The sequence below is a fragment of the Pyxicephalus adspersus genome, chromosome 3 (genome assembly GCF_032062135.1).
Source record: "Pyxicephalus adspersus chromosome 3, UCB_Pads_2.0, whole genome shotgun sequence".
NCBI classification, from domain to species: domain Eukaryota; kingdom Metazoa; phylum Chordata; class Amphibia; order Anura; family Pyxicephalidae; genus Pyxicephalus; species Pyxicephalus adspersus.
The window spans coordinates 44302475-44322935 of NC_092860.1; the positions used below are offsets into that span (position 1 = coordinate 44302475).

Below are 20461 nucleotides of genomic sequence, written 5' to 3' on the forward strand. Positions count from 1 at the left end.
TGCTGAGAAAACTGTCAGGAGTGGCAGCGGCCTACACATACAGTAATAAAGAAGCAGAATCATAACTGTGGTTGTCAGAGGTAACGGTGCGTGCTTCTAAGCATATAGTGGCAGTCTTCCTGTAATGGTGTGTGTGGCAAGGGCTACCAGAGTGGTTAACCTTGCCCCATGACGGCCCTTCTCAGCCTGCTAATGTGTGGACGGTTGCTGAGTGTTCAGGAAAGTCTATGCACAGGGGTGTGGGTTGAGAGGGCATTCATAACAATTTTAATATATGGTACCATCTTACCAAAGACATTAGCAGGGAAAGTAAAGTCGTAGCCAGGTAATTATATTTGCATATGGAAATGTGTTTGGAAAGTTTAAACTCCCATTTTAACGCAAATCTGAAGATGTTTTAAAAAATCCATGAAACATACATACACAAGCACACTAACCAGAAATATCAGATTAGGATTACAAATATTGGTTTTGATTCTGCCAGCTGAAAACCTTTCTATTGAATCATGACCTCTATATGTGCCTTCCATTTATACCTCTGCTTACTGACCCTACCTTTTCATGTAAACTTCAAGTTGGGTATTATGTGATTTTGTGTTTGCAGAATACACTAGGGAGCACCATTCGACAAAACACAGTAACCCTGATGATACACAATAAGCAGAAAAGGATGTTAGGTTTTGGGTGTTTGTTATAGACACCATGTTTATTTGACATTTAATGAAGTTTTTAAGTGGTAGTTACTGCAGATTCTAAAACACACTGTGAAAAGCCTACAGTAAGCAGTGAGTGATTTCAGTACAACAGAAAAATCAGAAGAACTGTGCAAATCTGGGGTTTTAATCCTTTGCAAATTTTTAGAGTGCTTTAAGGTCTGCTTTAGCTGGAGGAAACTTAGGATAAAAATTTGACCGTTAAGTTTTTTGTTTTTTTTAAATACAAAAAGAAAAAGATACAAAAAAAGTTTATTAATATATCATGGGCAAAAACATAATAGGTTAAAGAATATGTACAAACATAAATATGTATATACATGACTATTTAAAAAAAATAATAATTTAAGACTTTACAAGTGTAGACTGAAATGCAACCAAAGGCCATCATCTGCCTTTTTTCCCATATTCTTCCTATTGGCAGATGCCATTCACCTGGAGTCTCTCCCCTTCAGCAAAGCATATTCTTCCGTAAGTCTCTTTTTCTCACTGAGCTTACTTCTGATAAGGTCCATTAAACCCACTGCAAAAGGAACCTGGAATGCAGAAGAAATAGAGATTAAATTTGTCTTGAACTTCTGTTTAGAATCATTCAATAACTGATGAAAGTATCAAATCCTTGTTTGTTAGAACAACTCCAAAAATGATCACTTCTCATCTCTTCTTCACTGATGAATCCTAGCTGCTAAAAATAAAATTATTCTGTATCCTAGAAACATGCTGGAGAAGTTCTACTACAATCTTCCTAATGATGTAATTTGCAATGCTGGCTGTGCATTTACCTTTAATCAAACGTTCAGCTGGAGGTTAAAGTCATGTCTAGAGTAGTCATCAACACATAAAATTAAAATTAAATACTGTCAATAAAGGTCTTGGCATATCTTTTATGTTTCTGCTTTTATTTAGAGGGACAATCTAGACAAAATTAAACCAAAAGGCATCTTTCCATTATGAAGAGCTGATTAACCCAGTTTTCTAAAAGAATATATGAAAGTGTATACAGAAACGGTCATTGCTGCCCTTTCCCCTTGCAAATTCTGCTTGCCTGTCTTCAATGATGAAGCAATGGTTTCCAACAGTTGTTGGGTGGCTGACCTAAAACAAGTAGGCAGGCTAGGGTTCTGTCTTCTAATCTGCATGCTTGCTCCAGGTCAGACGCCCAAGGTATTGAAGTCTCTATATTTTTATTAGTATAGGTTTCCCTTTAAAGGAATATATACTCTGTACAACATTTAGATTACCAAAATAAGGGTGTAAACCCAATGCAATTTTATACACATTTATGCTTTATAATTTAGTGTAGGTGCAACCAAAAATTTGCTGATTGCCTACATAGACTGTGCCTGTTGCTGTGCTGTGGTATATTGTGGCTGTGCTATACTGCTTCCTAAGGAATAAATACACGGTAACCACTCCAAACCATTTAAAACTAGCTTTATATGAATGAATGAAATAAATATTAACCTTTATTACATCAAACCAGACAAATAATGTTTTTAACTGTTTCAACAATTTGATTTTTAAAGTTTTTGTTGCATACATTGGCAAATATATGATCAAACCACATTGCTTTGTCAAAGCCAAACCAGTTCCAGTGGAACAGAGCTCCTATTTAGGGACATATACAGAAATCAATGATAAAACTGAAGGCAGAAGATGGCCCATTTTTCCTTAAAGGTACATGAAACACACCTACCGCAGCCTAATGGCAGCCAAAGACCTACCAGTGTCTCTACAAGGAAATCCTGCAAGCAAAATTAAACAGGCAACAGTCCCTTAAATTTTCTAAATAGCTGTAACCAACAAATGGAAAAGAATAGAACAAGCAGACATTTTTAGATCAGAATAAATTGCCCATGTCTCTGCTGCGTCAGAAAACTCCTATCTATTTGTTCAGAATCATCCCCACTGTGTATAATCAGCTTTGTGTACAATTTCAGCATGTATGGGAATTCATTCATGATACCATGGCCAATCAAATAGACAGCAGCTCCTGATCAGTGCTGGCAAGGTGTCTTCCCAAACCTGTACACCGTACTCAAATGCAAAGCACTGTGGATATGTTAGTGCTAATATAATTAAAATTACTGTAATAAAAATAAAATGCAGTAAAAACACATGCACCAGTATTCACAAAGATCGTGAATATTTTGTCCTCTCATCAGGAAACCAGAGAGTTTAGATAGGTAATTACCAAATATGTAGTGTTTTTTTTTAACACCACTGCACTATGTTATGAAAATTCCACTAACTTCTAAAATCAATATTTATAGAATAAATGTTTTTGAATGAGCCAATGTATTTTATACCACATAAAAAAAAGCATTCGTCTCTCCAAGAATGTTACAAAAGTGTACCATGGTGTTACTTTTAAATGCTATTTTATATGTTTACCAGAAGGTGGTGGTAGTGGATCAATTCTGACGTGAATGTACTTCGAGTAGAGGACTTAAACTGAAATTATATATGTTTATGTTGGGGGGAAAAAACTACTGACAACAGTGGAGGAACATATAGGTTTATGTTCTGTATGCAAAGTATACATACAAAGTATGCAAGTAAAGCATTAAACATTACCAGCCTAAAATAGGCTTTAAAGCAAGATTTTTTTTTAGATAGATGAAGTAGAATATAAAATAATAATAATATTATTAAAAAATCTTCCACACCTAATTAAAACATAATTGCATCTACTATTAGAAGGCTTCACAGGGTGCTTTTTTTTTGCAAATAAAACTAGTAAACTTACCAATCTATCTAGTCAGTTTTACTTTCTGATCAGTTCAATAACTACAGGTATGTATTTTCTTTATGCCTACAAAATAAAAACCCTATTACAGTATAGTAGTATTAGAAAAGGGCATCCTAAATTCCAATGTGATCCTAAATATATATATCTTAAAATTCTCCTTTTATGTGCTACTTCCCCCACCTCTTAGATTGTAAGTCCTCTCCTCCTAATATAAATATTATTAATAAAAGTATATGTGTGAAGCCTCTGGACAGTAAAGGGATTAAACAATTAAATTACTGTTTTATGGGGTTGTTTACAGACTATTTCTGCTTGCAAGGCTATATTTCACCTAGGAATCACTTGTACATTAACTTTGGTCAAGGCAGTTACCAATTCAAAATGAAAACTTGATGACTTCTACATTAAGATGTTAAAAAGTACAATATCTGCTATCAGTTGCTACAATATACAGCAGTTGCCCCCTTGATTGATAACATAAACTAGATGTTAAACCTAGGTTGTAAGAGAACCGTTTTTCCCAACATGTGATCACCTCGGATTTCACCTTATTTGTTTTCTCATGATGTATTGTAGTGGAAGTCTTTGAGCACCTCCCAACTTAGCAGTAGGGTTGTTTGATCTGCTTGACATTGCTGTTCCCTGAGCCGAAGCAGAACAAACAGTGCTGAGACAATAAATCAGCGTCTGAGAATATACATTGAGGCGGATTTATCAAGCTTGGCACATACAGAATCAGGTACCTATCTAGCGCAAATCAGTCTGCCTCATTTAGCAAAGGATTTGTTCGTTTGCGACCCCAGTAAGAATTTGAGAGTTAGTACTTCTCCTTCTGACCTGCTTTTGTGAAGCAGCATGGAAAGATTTGAATGATTTCTACTAATATACTATAAGCCAGATATTTTCTTCTTACAAGGTCTTATTCAGTAAAAATTTCCAAAACGTAGGTGCTTATTTTTAAGGGTAGTTACCCGTAAAAATTGGCCCCAATTTATTTTGTTCAGGTTTGACATCAGCAGTAAAACTTCTATTCAGTATGGTATGCTATGAACAGCTACACGTAAATCTTTAAACTCTACCAAAGGGGACTGAGTGTGATATACAGCAAGAATAGGCCATAACAGTATCTAACTTTTGCTATTGAAGTAACTAGTTTGAATTTTGCTTGCTGTAATTAGATAGCGTAAGAGTTAAAAATAGGCAAATATAAACTCACACCAAAAAACAGTAATGTATTCATTAAAATTATCATCTTCCTTTAATAATGCAAAATATATACTGTTATACATCTGTTATATTAGGAAAATACTAGGAGACTAGAGCTGAGTAAAGAACTCATCCTTATGCTGCTGCTCCTTTATTGTCCAATAACAAGCAGAACAAGGGGGGAGACGTGACCACACTGTATTACCCATCAGCAGTAGAGCAGTAAACATTCATAAATAACTGTACTGTGTTGTATTTGGCACTAGCAAATATATATTTTTTTTGGGGGGGGGGGGCAGAAAAGCTCCAATATATGCATTCATTTACTGGTAAAGAATGCAGTTTGTGTGTGTAATAATGGTATAAAATTTCATATTTAACAAACATGGCTCCTTTACAGGTGTACTTAACACAGTATATGTGACAACTGTTTTTCTTAGAACTGTTACATCCTATTACATTTTTGTTGTTGTTTGGGACTTATTTAGGAGTATATCTGCACTTATCCTCAAAGTAATGCCCACCTAATGCCTTCTGTGATGGGGTAGCAACAACAATACACTGCTCAGAAATCAGGGCAATGTTGCCACACTTTGTAAGCAGTGTCTGCTTATACTACATAGGGGTGAGATGATGATGAAGGGGCATGGCTATTCTTATTGTCGCTGCATATTTAAAATCTGTAGCTTGTCAATCAGCACCTAACCACACCTTGTCCTGTCCACTGCTTCCTGGACTGCCAGGCACTCCATCTATTGCTGAAAATAAAGATTTTTTGTTTGCTCGTGCCATATAACACCTGGATTCAGGACTTTAGACTGTCATAGAGGAACCCCTAGTTGTACTTAAATTCAAGCAAAATGTTAAACATTTTTAGGAAGCATTTTTAGGATGTAAAACATAAAATAAATATGTGACTAATAAAATAAATAATCTGCTCATTAAAGTTCCATCTTCTTACAAAATGTACCGTATTTTTCGGACCATTAGACGCTCCGGACTATAAGACGCACCAGGTTTTCCGCACGGGAAAACAAGAAAAAAAAAATTCATTTGATTTCCCCTGAGATCCAGCGTGCGGCACTTGTGCCCGCCCATGAAGGCGGCGCCGATCGGCATTCATCAAATCAATCGGCGCCGCCTTCGTGGGCGGGCACAAGTGCCGCACGCTGGAAGACAGGGAAACACAGAGGAGGAACACAGACAGAGGCAGATAGCAGCCTCCTACAGAGGAGGAACACAGACATTGGCTGCTATCTGCCTCTGTCTGTGTTCCTCCTCTGTGTTTCCCTGAGATCCAGCGTGTGGCACTTGTGCCCGCCCATGAAGGTGGCGCCGATCGGCATTCATGAAATCAATCGGCGCCGCCTTCGTGGGCGGGCACAAGTGCCGCACGCTGGAACACAGAGGAGGAACACAGACATTGGCTGCTATCTGCCTCTGTCTGTGTTCCTCCTCTGTGTTTCCCTGAGATCCAGCGTGTGGCACTTGTGCCCGCCCATGAAGGCGGCGCCGATCGGCATTCATGAAATCAATCGGCGCCGCCTTCGTGGGCGGGCACAAGTGCCGCACGCTGGAAGACAGGGAAACACAGAGGAGGAACACAGACAGAGGCAGATAGCAGCCTCCTACAGAGGAGGAACACAGACATTGGCTGCTATCTGCCTCTGTCTGTGTTCCTCCTCTGTGTTTCCCTGAGACCCAGCGTGCGGCACTTGTGCCCGCCCATGAAGGCGGCGCCGATCGGCATTCATCAAACCAATCGGCGCCGCCTTCGTGGGCGGGCACAAGTGCCACACGCTGGGACACAGGAAGAGGACACTGGCTGCGGGGACCGGCGGGGATACAGGTAAGTAAAAAAATATGCATTCGGACCATAAGACGCACCCTGATTTTCCCCCCACTTTAGGGGGAAAAAAAGTGCGTCTTATGGTCCGAAAAATACGGTATTTTCTTTTGTCCAAATAAGTACAAATTGTACTCATTTAGGCAAATGTGCTATTTATTAAATAATACAATGTTCAAATCCATCCAACACTTTTTACCAATCCAGGCAATAATGTTTAAATGTAGTGTATACTGATATCTAACATGTTATTTGCTTACTGGTATTGTGGAGTTATATAAACATATATAAAACAATAAAAAGCCTAGTTTGGTAGTGTGATTTCATACAACTATCAATCACTGATAATAAAAACTTAAACATGTTTCTTTGCAACACTTTGTAAGATACTATGTTAATAATGGCTATGTGTAATTAGCATTTTTTTTTATTTGACGTATTTGTTTGTACATGTAGAATAGGTTAAGTATAGAATAATGCAGCCACACAATTGTTGTAGTGCTGACTCGGATATGTGTACAGGCTACAGATTCTGAAGTGATGCATGCAGTGAAACCTGTCATGGGAATCCTCCCATAATACTTGAACGAGCAATGGTTAACCTGTGCAGCAGAAGATTTTTCTCTCGCTGCTGTACTATCTATTAACTGCTCGCTAGTGTTTCAATCCCGCCGCATTCTAGAATGCACATTTTTAATATTAATGGCAGGATGTGTGTATAGTGAGCCCTTACCACATAAAACAAACATAAAAAAAAATTCTAATTAAAGGAGAAATAAACCTCTTCAATTAAAGAGTTCACATTTCAAGTACTATGCGATCCCCCCTAAATAAATCTTAATGGAAGGTAACAATAAATGAACTAATGGTTCACTGAAGGTTGCAGACTCCCTGCAGTTAAATTGTAAAGAGCAATTACGGATTAGTAAATGGGAACTTCCCACTCCCCTAGTTTTATTTCACCCTCAACTCGAGGAATAAGTTGTAAAAAAAAAAAAAATAAAAAAGGATTCTTTAAAACATTGTTCTGTCATAGAGGAATAAAACGAGCTTGAAATGATCTAAAGGGATATGATGCAGTTCATTATGTTAAACAGCAACTGTAGTGGTTTCCTAGTGTTCATAAAGACTGCTCTATTAAATTTACCTCCAGTCAATAATTAGGAGTCCACAAATAAACGTAGGCAATTAAATCAATACTACTGGACAATTATATTCCATAGACCTCACTCGTAGCATTAGATGGTCTGGTGCAACAACCAACTTTCGCATACGTATCATTAGCAGATATATAGATGTCGGAGAAAGACTCCTATCCACAGAGAATCTATGGTCAGCACCAGGAGGAAAATTAGCACAATTATATGTGGTGCAATTTAAGATAATAACATTTTAAAACTGTGTGGGGAATCCAATTTGTGCCTTTGAGATGTTCAAACAGGCAGTTTTTGACACATTAAGCTCAGATTTTGTATCTGAAACTAATATTTGTTTAATAGTTTACTTAAAGGAATGAACAAATTAATTAGTACAATATGGAATACTTTCACGTTCCTTTAGGCCCAACGAAAACTATAAATTGCCTATAGCCTGGTGAGTTTTGATGAAATGAAATTTGATGGATATGTTAATATGAGTATATGATATGATGACTATAGTTCATCTTGACACAAAATTGTTATGAACTATATTACTGCAACTGGGGAGTCTAAAGTGAATGAACAAAGCATATGGATTAATACTTTTACATATATATATATATAAAATTGAATATATATATATATATATATATATATATATATATATATATATATATATGCCGGTTTGAGTGTGCGTCTGTGTATATATAATTTTAAATAAATAGAAATATAGAATAATATAAACTAAACAAACTGAAGACATTAACTACAACAATAACATAGTATATACATCAGTTGCCTTGCAGAGCGCACTAATGATTTACAGTAGGCATATGACATCTGCTGCTTAATGTTCCCCTCTCAGCAGCAGCATGTATCATGGATACATATCAAATATTTCAATAGACTTCACACTATGTAGGATTATTTCACAGACAGAGAAACTTACATGAAACAGAAGAAAAGTTTCATGAATTCTTGTAAATGATGTCAAAACAAAAGCAAATCTATGGCTTGAGAAGCAGGGCTCTCACCTGCCAATAAACTGCCCTTGATCACTTGCAAGAGGGGATCCTCCCAGCTGACTAGATGTGTGCTGAAAAAGAGATACTTGAAAGGGAAGAAAAAGTATCACACAGGTCACAGCAGCAGTCTCAAGCGAACCCTCCGGGATTTCAGCTAGTCTTGGCCTTGTCATCCTCTATGCAGCTTTCCACTCTGCCCAGAAAATGTCGATAGGAAAATGTTTGAGGGGCCTCTGGTGGAAATTTTTTCATTCTTTCTGCATCGACAGGATGCCAAATCAATATTTAGTTCCCACTAACAAGCTGCTCGAGGTCTCAGTAGAAAATATTGCAGAGAGTGCGGGAAGACACAGTAATAAACAGCTGTCTGACTGTGAGGAAAACATGAATTGACTGGAAGCGGGTCCATAGTAAAAGGTCACCGAAACCCATGAACTCTTCAGGTGTCCCTATCAACTACTGACTTTAAAGAAAAGTCTGCTCCTGAGGGGGAGGAAAGAATAGATCCTTGTTTTCAGTACAAGACAGCATGTATGCCAGGAGATAATTAAATTAGTCAATTTGCAAAGATTCTTTATGCCTTTCCCTTCTTTTTAGTATTTCTTTAACCCGTTGCATGGCAGCAGCTTCAGGTTAAAACTACAGATCTGTGCCATGGCTCTTGCTGCTACTGCAATATGTAAGTAAACAGCTAATCAAATCTTAAACCAACTTTACTGTGTGGGTTCATGTAGTGGTAGTCATTACGGCCCACTAATAGTACACGTCTTGTACTTTTCCAGGTAGGCGCATAGCTCTAATCATTAGTAACATATGTAAAGGATCAACATTAAGTATGATCTTTGAAATCCAAACTTACTATACTACACATCCATGGATTTTATTTGATTCTGATGTTTACCTGCACAACTGCAATTTGTCCAATTTGACCTGAAGCCAGACTGGAAACAATACACGCTTTGATTTTTCTCTGTGTGGGCAACTTTAGGTTTGCTTGAGGTCCAGAGCTGCAAATCTGTAGTGAGGTTTATAATGATAAACTGGCAGCTAAATTTTATAACAGAAACCTACTAATACTTTATAAAGGAAATGTAGATTTTAGTGAGTTAGTACTCTGGCTGACCCCCATTTACCATTGGCCTATTGACTACATCACATTTGCTGACCAAGAGTTTGATGTGAGGGGTTAACAATGTGCATATTGTGTTACCTTCCTGTGTTAAATTGTTCTTTGTACAATAAAGTATCCTACGTTTTATGAGTTATTGGGGTACTCTTGATGGCTCCAGTGATGCAGGTTGTTCTTTGAGTTAAAGGACATTATTTGACCCATCTCCTATGAACCCAGGGCAACATGATCCCTCTGTCCCCCCATGTCAAACTCAGGGAGCGTTCCCACATCATCATGTGCAGGATTCTGAATATGCACATTGTTAGGGGAAAAGCAAAGAAGTCCTGTGACTTCAAAGAACAGGAACTAGAATACCCAGAAGTATGTTAAGGTGTATGTATACATTTGAACGTGTGTATATGTATATACAAACTGTCACACTAAAACAATATTGTAGATGCACTCTAGTCGGTCAAGATATTTAGTACAAAAACATTTTGGCAGAAATTTAGCTTATTTGGAAATATTAGCCAACTGCCTTTAGTGAACAGGAGTGGGCTTGTGTTGATGAAAAAAAAAGCTTGCTTTTAGCTGCAATCCACTTACATTAGACATCAGTTTGAGTCACTTCTCAAATCATTACTAGTTCATTACCAGGTGCATTTGACCTTCTAAGCTGCATCAATCTACCTCAAGCTGCCTTTCCATTGCTAATAGCTTGCAGTTCTGATACAAACAAAAGTCCTGTTGACAAAAGGCACAGTTGCTGTATTGTCATATCATTGCAACAAAATCTTTTTCTTGTGCATGTGTGCCTGCTTTGTCTGAGCTTCAGCTAATTCCTCCTCTCTTATATTGCAATCCTGGCTAGGAGAACCTATACCAAAGTAGCTATGCCAGGGCTCAAAGGAGACTCTTAAAACAACGTAGAATATCAGAGATATTATATTTGCTGAAAGATTTAACTCAAAAGACATGTTATAGATGTCCCTTGATCGGTACAGCATAAGTATATGAGGTATGCTGCAACACATTATTTTTGTTAACAAGGGTTTAATAACACTAACAATTTTGGTGTGATCATTGTTACTTCTGATCATTATCTTTAAATTATAGTATATATATTTTAGGCTGTCACTGCCCTGTATTCTTACTGTTTATACAGGCAAAATGTATGAAAATTGATTGCCTGCAGACATCAACTTTTCAATGGGATGGAAAAATCATTCTAAATGCTAGTTATCATTTTTTCTGTCTTTAGTGATCATTTTTTTGTACCTAGAAAACAGAAACATCATTCATGTTTTTCAATTATTTGCAATTGCAAACAATGCTTTTAAAAAACCAAGCTCATGTATAGTAAGCAAATCCAAAAGCCTACAAAGGAAGTTGCTGCTCCACACTGTGTACAAAGTTATGTGAATAAATAACTGGTAAATATTCAAGGTGCCAGCTTTGAATAAACCCCAATACCCCCATAGGCTTAGGGGGACTTTCATCAGCTGAATCTATTAGCCTTTTCCAATCCACACGCCTCCCCCTTTGAGAGCCACCAGCTGTGTCCCTGATAGCTTTCAATTCCTCATGTCAGCAACAGCTCGGTGCACATTGACTACTAGTGTATACCAGTTACAGAAGTTCATCATGTATTTAAGCTTAGAGTACAGGATTGATGAATCTGGATTTTTTTTTATTATTAAAAGAAAAAAAAGTGCCACAAAATCTGATGAAAAACTATTATTCTATACTATACATTTACTACACTAAATGTAACACTAGATACAAATTTTAAATGAAAAAACTTTTAAAACAACTTTCTTTAATTCAGCATGCTTCTTTTTTTAATCCAATAAAACAAGACACAGCTATTAGTCTACTTTAGCCTGAGGTATGACTCTTTCTCTGCATACTCCAGAGAAGCAGACAGAAATTTCCTTTTTTGCCGCTTGGCTTGACTAAAACACACAGCTGTCCCCCTGCACTGCAGACATTTGTCAACACTGGGTAGACAAGGTTAAATCAGTAATCAAGTAAAGATATGGACATGAATACTGCAGTGGTTGTTAGCTGACAGTACAAGGCCTTTGTGCCGAACAGCTTCATTACAGATGTACTGAACCACTACAGTCTTGCTAGTCTATCCAAAGATTGGCTTTGTAGCATGAACAGATGCGGTTCAAAGTTCTATACCAACTGTAAGTCTGTTAGTAAATAATTACAGTTAAAACAACTTAGGTTTTGATTCAAGTCAACGAATAGTGTTTTATTATGAGAAGACAAATAAAGGTATCCTAGGACATTATTTTTTACTAGTGTTTGCTAACCAAAATATAGAAAAAAAAACTTAAAAATAGCCCAAACATTCATTTAGCAATAATGGTACCTAGACGGGACTAGCCAAATTGAATGTTTAATGTAATAAGCAACACTGCTTTTCACTATTAGTATATAATAGGAGCATGGCCTAATAAATATAAGTAGTATATGACATTCAATGCACATTTTCTGGTGGAGAATCTTCCAGTTCCATGTGCTTTTATTGACAGGTGATTGATTCCCCACCAAAGAATTTGTGTGTAATGTCATATTCAGCCCTAAGTATCGTGTACCAGGTGCTAATGGAGGAGAATAAAGTGATGTGTGCAATTAAGGTGGTACAATAACATCCAGCCCTTGTCATTGGTTTGCATGGCTCTAAACAAAAATATCAACACTCCTCATGGAAACTATTCATGGGTAAATTGCTGTATAAATATGAGAAAACCAAAGGAAAGGAGAGTACAGCTTCAATGGCAGTTCCACAATAACCAGTTATACCAGATATTGTGGAACTGAACAGTGTGCAGAGAAGGGCAACTGAACTAAAAAGAGGATTGGAGGAGTAATGACACCTGAGAATGTTAATCTGAATTCCTCACAGGAACAGGAAGGAATTTTTTGCTGCTTTTGGAGTAAACTGAATAATATTTATAAGGGTTTTTTTGCCTTCCTCTGGACAAAATATGTAACTGTGTATATATGGTTCTATCTGGAATATTCTGGTTTGTATCCTGGACCCCAATGATAAACTCCTGACAAAATGAGAACTATATCACTATCACACATCCATAAATAGGAAATGTATTACCTGTCAAAGGATTTATATTTCCATCAATTAAGTCAAAATGTTTACAGTCCTGTCAGATATTACAGTGAGATATCTACGTTTTCAGCTTCTGGTACAGCAAACCTGTCATCAGAGAATCACGGAGGAGGCAATTGCTCAACATTTTTCTTGAAAATGATAGCCTTCCTTCCATGCTGATACACTGCTTTCTGAGTGACCAGCAGTATGACAGCAACGACATGTTAAATCCTGAGAAAAATGCTTCTAAAAATGGCGAGTGATTTTAGGCAATAACTGTAAGTTTCCCTTGCAACCCCAGTCTGTGGCTGGACAGTGACTGCAGAAGAGCTCTCTGGCACTTTACTCTTTCCATTAGTCAGCATGTTTCTTTTTAGTACATTTGGCAGCATATCTGACTAGCTTTTAGTTCTGCCTATACCTTTCCCAGTACAAGGATAACAAGGGGCAATTCCAAGTTAAAAATACATTTAAAGTGTATATAATACCCAAACTTTGAGTTTTGAATGAAGCAAAGGCATGTTAAAATGCGCCAAGTCTTTATTACAGACTGTGATCTTGGAGGCTACCATGGGTTTGAGGCCAATCTTACGGCTTCAAAATTTGCATTCCCACCAAATTTTTGTCCCATTGCACAGTGAGTTTATTACTTAACCAGTAATACACAGCATGGTCTTTGAACCATGGCCAGCTATGATAGAAGGCCAGGGAGGGGGCTTTGGGGGATCTTTACTATATTCCTTACTTTACAGTTCAGCAACAGTTTCAGTGTATTGTAAGCTGCTGTAGTGAGAAGATAGGGAGGGATGGTAAAACTAAAAAGGGAGATATTGGTTCCGGAAACATTGTTATTAATATTATTAGCGCCAACATATTACGCAATGCTGTACAATAAATAAGGGTTGCAAATGACAGACAGTAACACAGGAGGAGAGGACCTGCCCTGGAGAGCTTACAATCGGGTAGGTGGGGGAATTAACACACAATATGAGGGGAAATATGTAGTGCTGGGAAGTAGTGACGGTTTCAAAAGGCAGAAAATGGGTAGGCAAGTTTGAAAACACAGGTTTCGAGTGCTCTTTTAAATGAGCAGAAAGTAGGAGCAAGCTGAATAGGATGAGGAAGACCATTCCAGAGTCAGGGCAGCTCTAGAATAGTCTTGGAGCCGTGCATGTGGTGAGGTTATGAGGGAGGAAGTCAGTAGCAGATCATTGGAGGAGCAAAGAGAGCAGTTATAGGAGTATATTTCTATCAGATCATAAAGGTAAGTGGGACAAGAACTGTACAGAGATTTGACAAGCACAGGAGCTTGAATTTGATTCTCAGGTGAAATGGAAGCCAATGAAGAGAACTACAAAGAGATGCAGCAAAAAAGGAGTGGTTGGGAAGGATGGGTAAGTCTGGCTGCATTTTCAAAGGTGACACCGAGATAATGTGCCTGGGGGGAGGGATGAATTACAGTGTTGTTAACAGTCAGATTTATGTCAGGGGGGGATTTGGAATTTGAGGGGGGGGGGGGGAAGATGATGAGTTCTGTTTTATCCAGATTGAGTTTCAGAAATCTGTCAGACATTCATGATGAGATGGCTGAAAGGCAGCATGAGACCTTATCCAGGACTGAGGGAGAAAAATCAGAGGTGATAAGATAGATTTGAGTGTCATCAGCATATAGATGGTACTGTAAACCAAAGGAGGATATGGGACTACCGAGAGGGGAGGTGTAGAGAGAAAAGAGGACCGGTCCAAGGACTGACCCTTGGGGAACACCAACAGGGAGGAGAGTGGGAGAGGAGGAATTACCATGAGAAGAATGCAAAAAAACTTGAAAGGAATGGTCAGACAGGTAGGAAGCAAACCAAGGGAGAGCAGTGTCACAGATACTAATTGAGCCCATTATTTGGATTAGAAGGGGTTGATCAACAATGTCAAAAACAGAGGAAAGATCAAGGAAAAGGAGGGAAAAGCTGCCTCATAAAAAACATGATTACTAGCTCTTTTGACAGTCATTGTTTTTGGATTGTAGTTGATTTAAAGGCAGCAGTCATTTGTGCCTGCTGTCCTATATTTTAAGGCTTTCATTTCTAGTGATAGTATATTAGATTTTATTTTTGGTTTATATGGCATTCCCTTCACCTTCAAGGAATACTACATTAACAAGCAGGCCTAAATAAAAAATGATTTTTAAGATGATATAATGGGTTGCTGTGATAAAAAGAAGCTCATAAACTTTACTATTAATTTGTTGTATAACTGGACAGTGCAAGCACTATACTAATTATATGGTTATTTTTTTTTTTTTTCAAAAACACACTTTCCTGTGGTATTAAGATCTGCTGGTAGTTGTGCTAGTTAAAGTAGAAAAAGTATTGTCAAATCTAAATGGATTAGATTCAAATAATTAAACTTCCAACGAAAACAAAAACAATTCAATTCCCAGCCAAATGAGTGCTGCCAGAAGACTTTTAGAGGTCTTTTTATAAAGCAGTGAATCTGACTGATTCATTCAGTCACTGAAACATTCCCTGGTGGAGAATCCTCCATGTCCATGTATTTTAGTGGCAGTAATTGACTCCCTATAAGAGAATGTTTCAGTGAAAAACTCACTGTCAAAAAGCTCAAAGTCAAATTCACTGATTTAATAGACTCCTTTTGACTGTGAACATTGTTCTGATTCATACCATACTATACCATGTACATACAGCTTTAGAGCATTTTTGAGAATTTAACGTATATGGTATGGTATTTGTTTTTTTATTTGGGCATTGGTACATGTCTTCCACATATGTGTCTGACTTTCCATTCCTATTGAAAAAAGCTTACTTATTAGCCAGAATTGACATCAGTGAGGTTTACTACAAAGTTTGTGAACCTTGGCAGATTTGCTCATTCCCAACAGAAAATGACAGAAAATCTACCCAACACAAGACAGAAAACAAATTCAAGATTGAAAGGGTATTAATTGTTCACTAATCTATCTTTAACTTGAAAAAGTTCCAGTTTTACAGTTTATTTGTTAATAAACACATGACTGCATTGACAGTTTATTTATACCAGCCCAGAGAAGAAAGTGGCATCCAATTCAAATATAAGTAACCTAAGGAGTGCCGGATTTTTAAAAATTCAGGATTTTTTTTTATACTTACCTCCACACACAGGCCAGTCTTCCTCTCGCAGCACCGTCGGACATCTGGCACAGTTCCAGGGAGCAGGCAGCGGGGACGTCTCAACGTGTAATTAGTTTAGCAAGCAAGACCACACAACAGCTGTTTCTGCAGAACAGTGCCAGCAAAACGTTAGTGGCCAAACAGTGTACTGCAGTCCCCGTATTGACAACGCAATCCGAAATTCATGCCGGAAAAAGAAGGATCCGGATTATCGATGGCCGGATTTTCGGTTGTCAACCTGTACCAATATTAACACACTGTCAAAGATAAGTTTAGAAAAGATTTGTATTATTATATATGTCAATATCACAAATCTTGAGTGGTGATTTTAAAGTCGGGACAGATTTCCAAGTAAATGTCCCTCTGGTTTTAATGTCATTCATTTTCTCGTTAGCTAGGAGTGACAGCAGGCTTGCAGAAACATTTTCTGTGGCAATGTGGCATCTACATTCCTGTGGCATCTACTGTTAGTAGATGTTATGAAGTATAATATATTCCTAGATAAACCGGCATCAATGAAATCCTTTGTTAATAAGGGAAGCGATTCTCTGCTGTATTAGCATAATGTGTCCTGTGGAACCATAAACTTTAAAACAGATGTTCCCAAATGTATATAATTTACAAACAACTCTAGTGCCTATATAGCATTTGTAGCTCGACACATGTGCTGTTTAGTGATCTTAGTCAATTTGTCTATGTGTCTAGGTGTAAAACTTAGTAAGAAGACGGCTGAAAACTGTTTTTTTTCTGGTCAAAAGTGCATATATGTATTCAAATGAAAGATGTAATTTTTACAAGCATAATTCACAAAACATACATATGTGTGTATATATATATATATATATATATATATATATATATATATATATATATATATATATATATATATATATATATATACACACACACACACACACTTTTGACCAGCAAAAAACACTAATAGGGTTTGGTCAACTAGATTTATAATACTACTTGATCTATTCAGGTTATACACTCATTCTATCTCTAATACTATCAGTTTCCCAATTTGTCTATGATTGTGTGGCTAATTCAGCCTGCAGTATTACCCCTTCAGTAACAAAATAATGAGAACATTTAACATTTAAAGACAAATCATTGGACTACATGTGATTAAAGTATTTTCATAACTTTAACTGGCAAATGAACTATGCTATAGACCAAAGTCTTCAAGTTAACAGACTAACAGCTAATTTCTGAATACAAATTGGTAAAGGATCCCAGCAATAATAGAAGGCAATAATCCATACACCTGAGCCTGTTTGTTTGTTTCTTGTCTGTGCGGAAAAGAAAACTCGCAATTACTAAACTGACTAAAGGATCTGGGCTTCTACATTTTTTCCTCCTGACTTACATGAGCCCCAAGGCATGTCAGGATAGAAACAAGAAGGCAAAGCAAAGCCTAAGCGCTGCCTAGTAATGGACTCGCCCAGTCAGGGATCTCCCTTACATGAGACATAGATGATCTGGATGAACTTGAATGAGGTTTAGGTTTAATGAGAACCCTTGAAAACCCTCTGTTTTGCCACAACCACATTAACCACAACCACAATTTTATTTCAGAAATTAGGAAAAACATGGATGTAGAAGTAACCCATAGTGGAAAAAAACATTGTGCCACATCCCCACATTGATGTCAAAATTTTAAATTAATCACTCTATGTAAGTGAATATTTTGGAATTCTGTTTTCAACTATGAACATTTAATAATAATATTATATTTGATTAAATATCCTATTTTTTGTAAAAATATCTATATCTCTCCCGAAGAAGTGGTTTTATCCACAAAACGCGTTAAGGACACTGACATACGTATGACATAAATGAGTGATACAGAAAATATCTTTTGTAATTTATTTGGCTTTTTAAACATTTTTGTATTAAGGCTGTTTTTAACTATTGAAATTTGGATTATAGTGACATGAATTACTGGAAAAAAATCGATAAAATAATGTATAAAATCTGTGTGCTTTAAAAGTCCCAATTTCCCTCAAATATTTCAGAACTTTAATTCAGCCCAACAAATCCAAAATCCCCAGGGTTTAGAACCATATATTAGATTTTATTATAATCCAGTGGACATCCATGCTGAATCTAAATTAGATCTTACACTTTGTGTTTTGCAGTTGTAGACTCCCTCCTAAACCTCCTCCCTCCTAGCTGATGGTAAACATTTGTGCTCATGTGTGTGAACTAGTAAGGCAAGGGACACCACTACCAAAACATTAAATATAATCCCAGTACAGGGGCCTTCATATCATGCTTTTACAAACAGATGTTGCCTTGTAGACACCATTCTAATTTGTATTATGGCTTTATATGTGATCCCCTCTGCTAATGAAGTTAAAACTAATGATGATCTCCATGAGTTTTTCATTGTGAATGGTACACATCCGTTTTGCCTATCTCCCTTCATTGTTATTTTGAACTTAGAACCATTTTATGTTATATCTGAGTAAATCCTAATTCACAAAGTCCTTCTATCAAGAATACAAGGTAATTGCCAACCTGTTCCTCTGCTTTTCCACCCCTATGGTCTCCCTACCGAACACCTCCATAGCCACCACAGAATGCTCTGCCCTTAAATACACCTTCACCTTTTGTTTACCCCTAGACAATCACTTATTTGATGTTCTCCTGGTTTGCCTAAAGTTATATATCTCTTTGAGGTAATAGTAGTTTTTATCCCTCAGGTTCTTTTTCGCTTACCTCACGAACGAACAATTTTCGTGCAATTTATAATGTCTCACAATTGCACAAAGTCGTGGTTTTATCCAAACAAAATTGTGAGGTTGTCCTGGTAGCATTATATCATGCAAAGATCCATCTTAAAGTAAAGCTCCACTTTTACAAATGCTCGATCAGGCATGTCAAAATTGAAGAAATGGACAAGCAACATCTGCAATAATCTGTATTACTAGCCTCAACTCTCAGGGGCATCCCTTTGTCAGCCTTGCCATGGTGCCTAGAAGACAAGCCCACACCCATTCACTCACACCAAACTACAATTACCCAACTTTTTATTTTTTTTACAGTGTCCCCTTTCTCCTCTTCTTTTTTCCCTATCAGATTCTAGCTTCCAGTCCTTAGCTCTGTTAGGAGCAACATGTGTAGAAAGGTCTTCTATATGCTTACCTGGGCTTTTGGGAAACTCTAGTTTCATGACTTTCTTTCCACAATTCCCAAGCTGGGATGCTACAATCGGCTGGCACATAATATGATATACCAACTTTATTTGTAACCAATATCTCCTGCACCTGGTTTTGTGTCCTTCTATTTGGCTAAGTGGAAAATAATTCACTTCGGTACACTACCTTCATTCAAGAACAAATTACCAACCTACAACTCCTTGTTCATGAATTGTTGGTCAGTAACAGTTACCAAGAGATACAAATCTTGTACTTACGTGCTGGTATTGAGTTTCAACAAACCATATACCCAGAGAATCTTGGCTGTAAAACCTGCCAGAAGTCCCTTACAATACAAATGTTGGATGCTGCCAAGGCATGTATTCCTGAACTCTGGGGTCAGTTTAACACTCCTACAATGGCTCAGTGTTTTGCTAGGATCAATGATCTTAAGATATTGTTGAGCCTCCTCTCTACATTGAGAGGGATGAAAGAGGCCTTTAACAATTGTTGGTTCTATTCAATTTGCCTTTTTTTATTCTCTGCAGAATTTTCTGATGCCCTATCTAGAACTGCATGGGTACTGAAGTCAGATGGTTGTTGGTTTTGAACAACGTCATCTCAAGTCACTATGAGATGGCCGTATTTTTGGCTATTCTTTTTTTTATTCCCAGATGTTTTATGCCAATATACTGCCATCCATACCCTTTTGCTCTGAATGCATTGTCTATTATTCACTTTACATGTATTCCTGTTTGTACTGTCTCTAAGTTTTTTTTTTTTTTTTTTAATAAAACCTTAGTTTAAAAGAACATAAATCCAAAATCAGTAAATTTGTTTTACAAACCGACCACTAATGAAAGTTATTGTTTTACTTTGTTTTTTATGAGAGGAAAACAATGCGGAGCCTTATGTGAGTGCACTGGTCTATAGCCTTTTTTTAACAGCAATTTTTTCTTTGTTTTTTTAAGTCTTATAATATTTACTACATGTAAAAATTCTGATGATGTAAATGGCTTGAAATAAGAAATTGCTCAGTGAAATATTAGCAATACCTGTCCTTCAAGCAGCTTCATTATATGGTTCATCCATTCTTTATCATATTCTACTGACCGCTTTGCATTTGCTATTTCCTAATGGGAGGAAAGAAGACAATAATTTATGACAGGTTTATGAAAGCATTATGGACACAGAATAAAAAAGCACATTGCATTTAAAACACCTTGCATCAGAAG

The 20461-nt window shown here is 37.1% G+C and overlaps 1 protein-coding gene across 2 annotated transcripts in view; it reads right to left on the bottom strand.

The window, feature by feature from the left end:
• Nucleotides 1–692: 692 nt before the first annotated feature.
• The window catches only part of CNTLN (centlein), a 155907-nt gene continuing 136138 nt past the window's right edge, over nt 693–20461 (bottom strand). For both annotated transcript variants that reach the window (XM_072404404.1, XM_072404403.1), the window contains exons 26-27: nt 20282–20359; nt 693–1249 (exon numbers count right to left, since the gene is read on the bottom strand). In XM_072404404.1, the coding sequence (XP_072260505.1) occupies nt 1145–1249; nt 20282–20359 (183 nt within the window). In that variant the 3' untranslated portion in view covers nt 693–1144. The remainder of the gene's footprint in view (nt 1250–20281; nt 20360–20461) is intronic.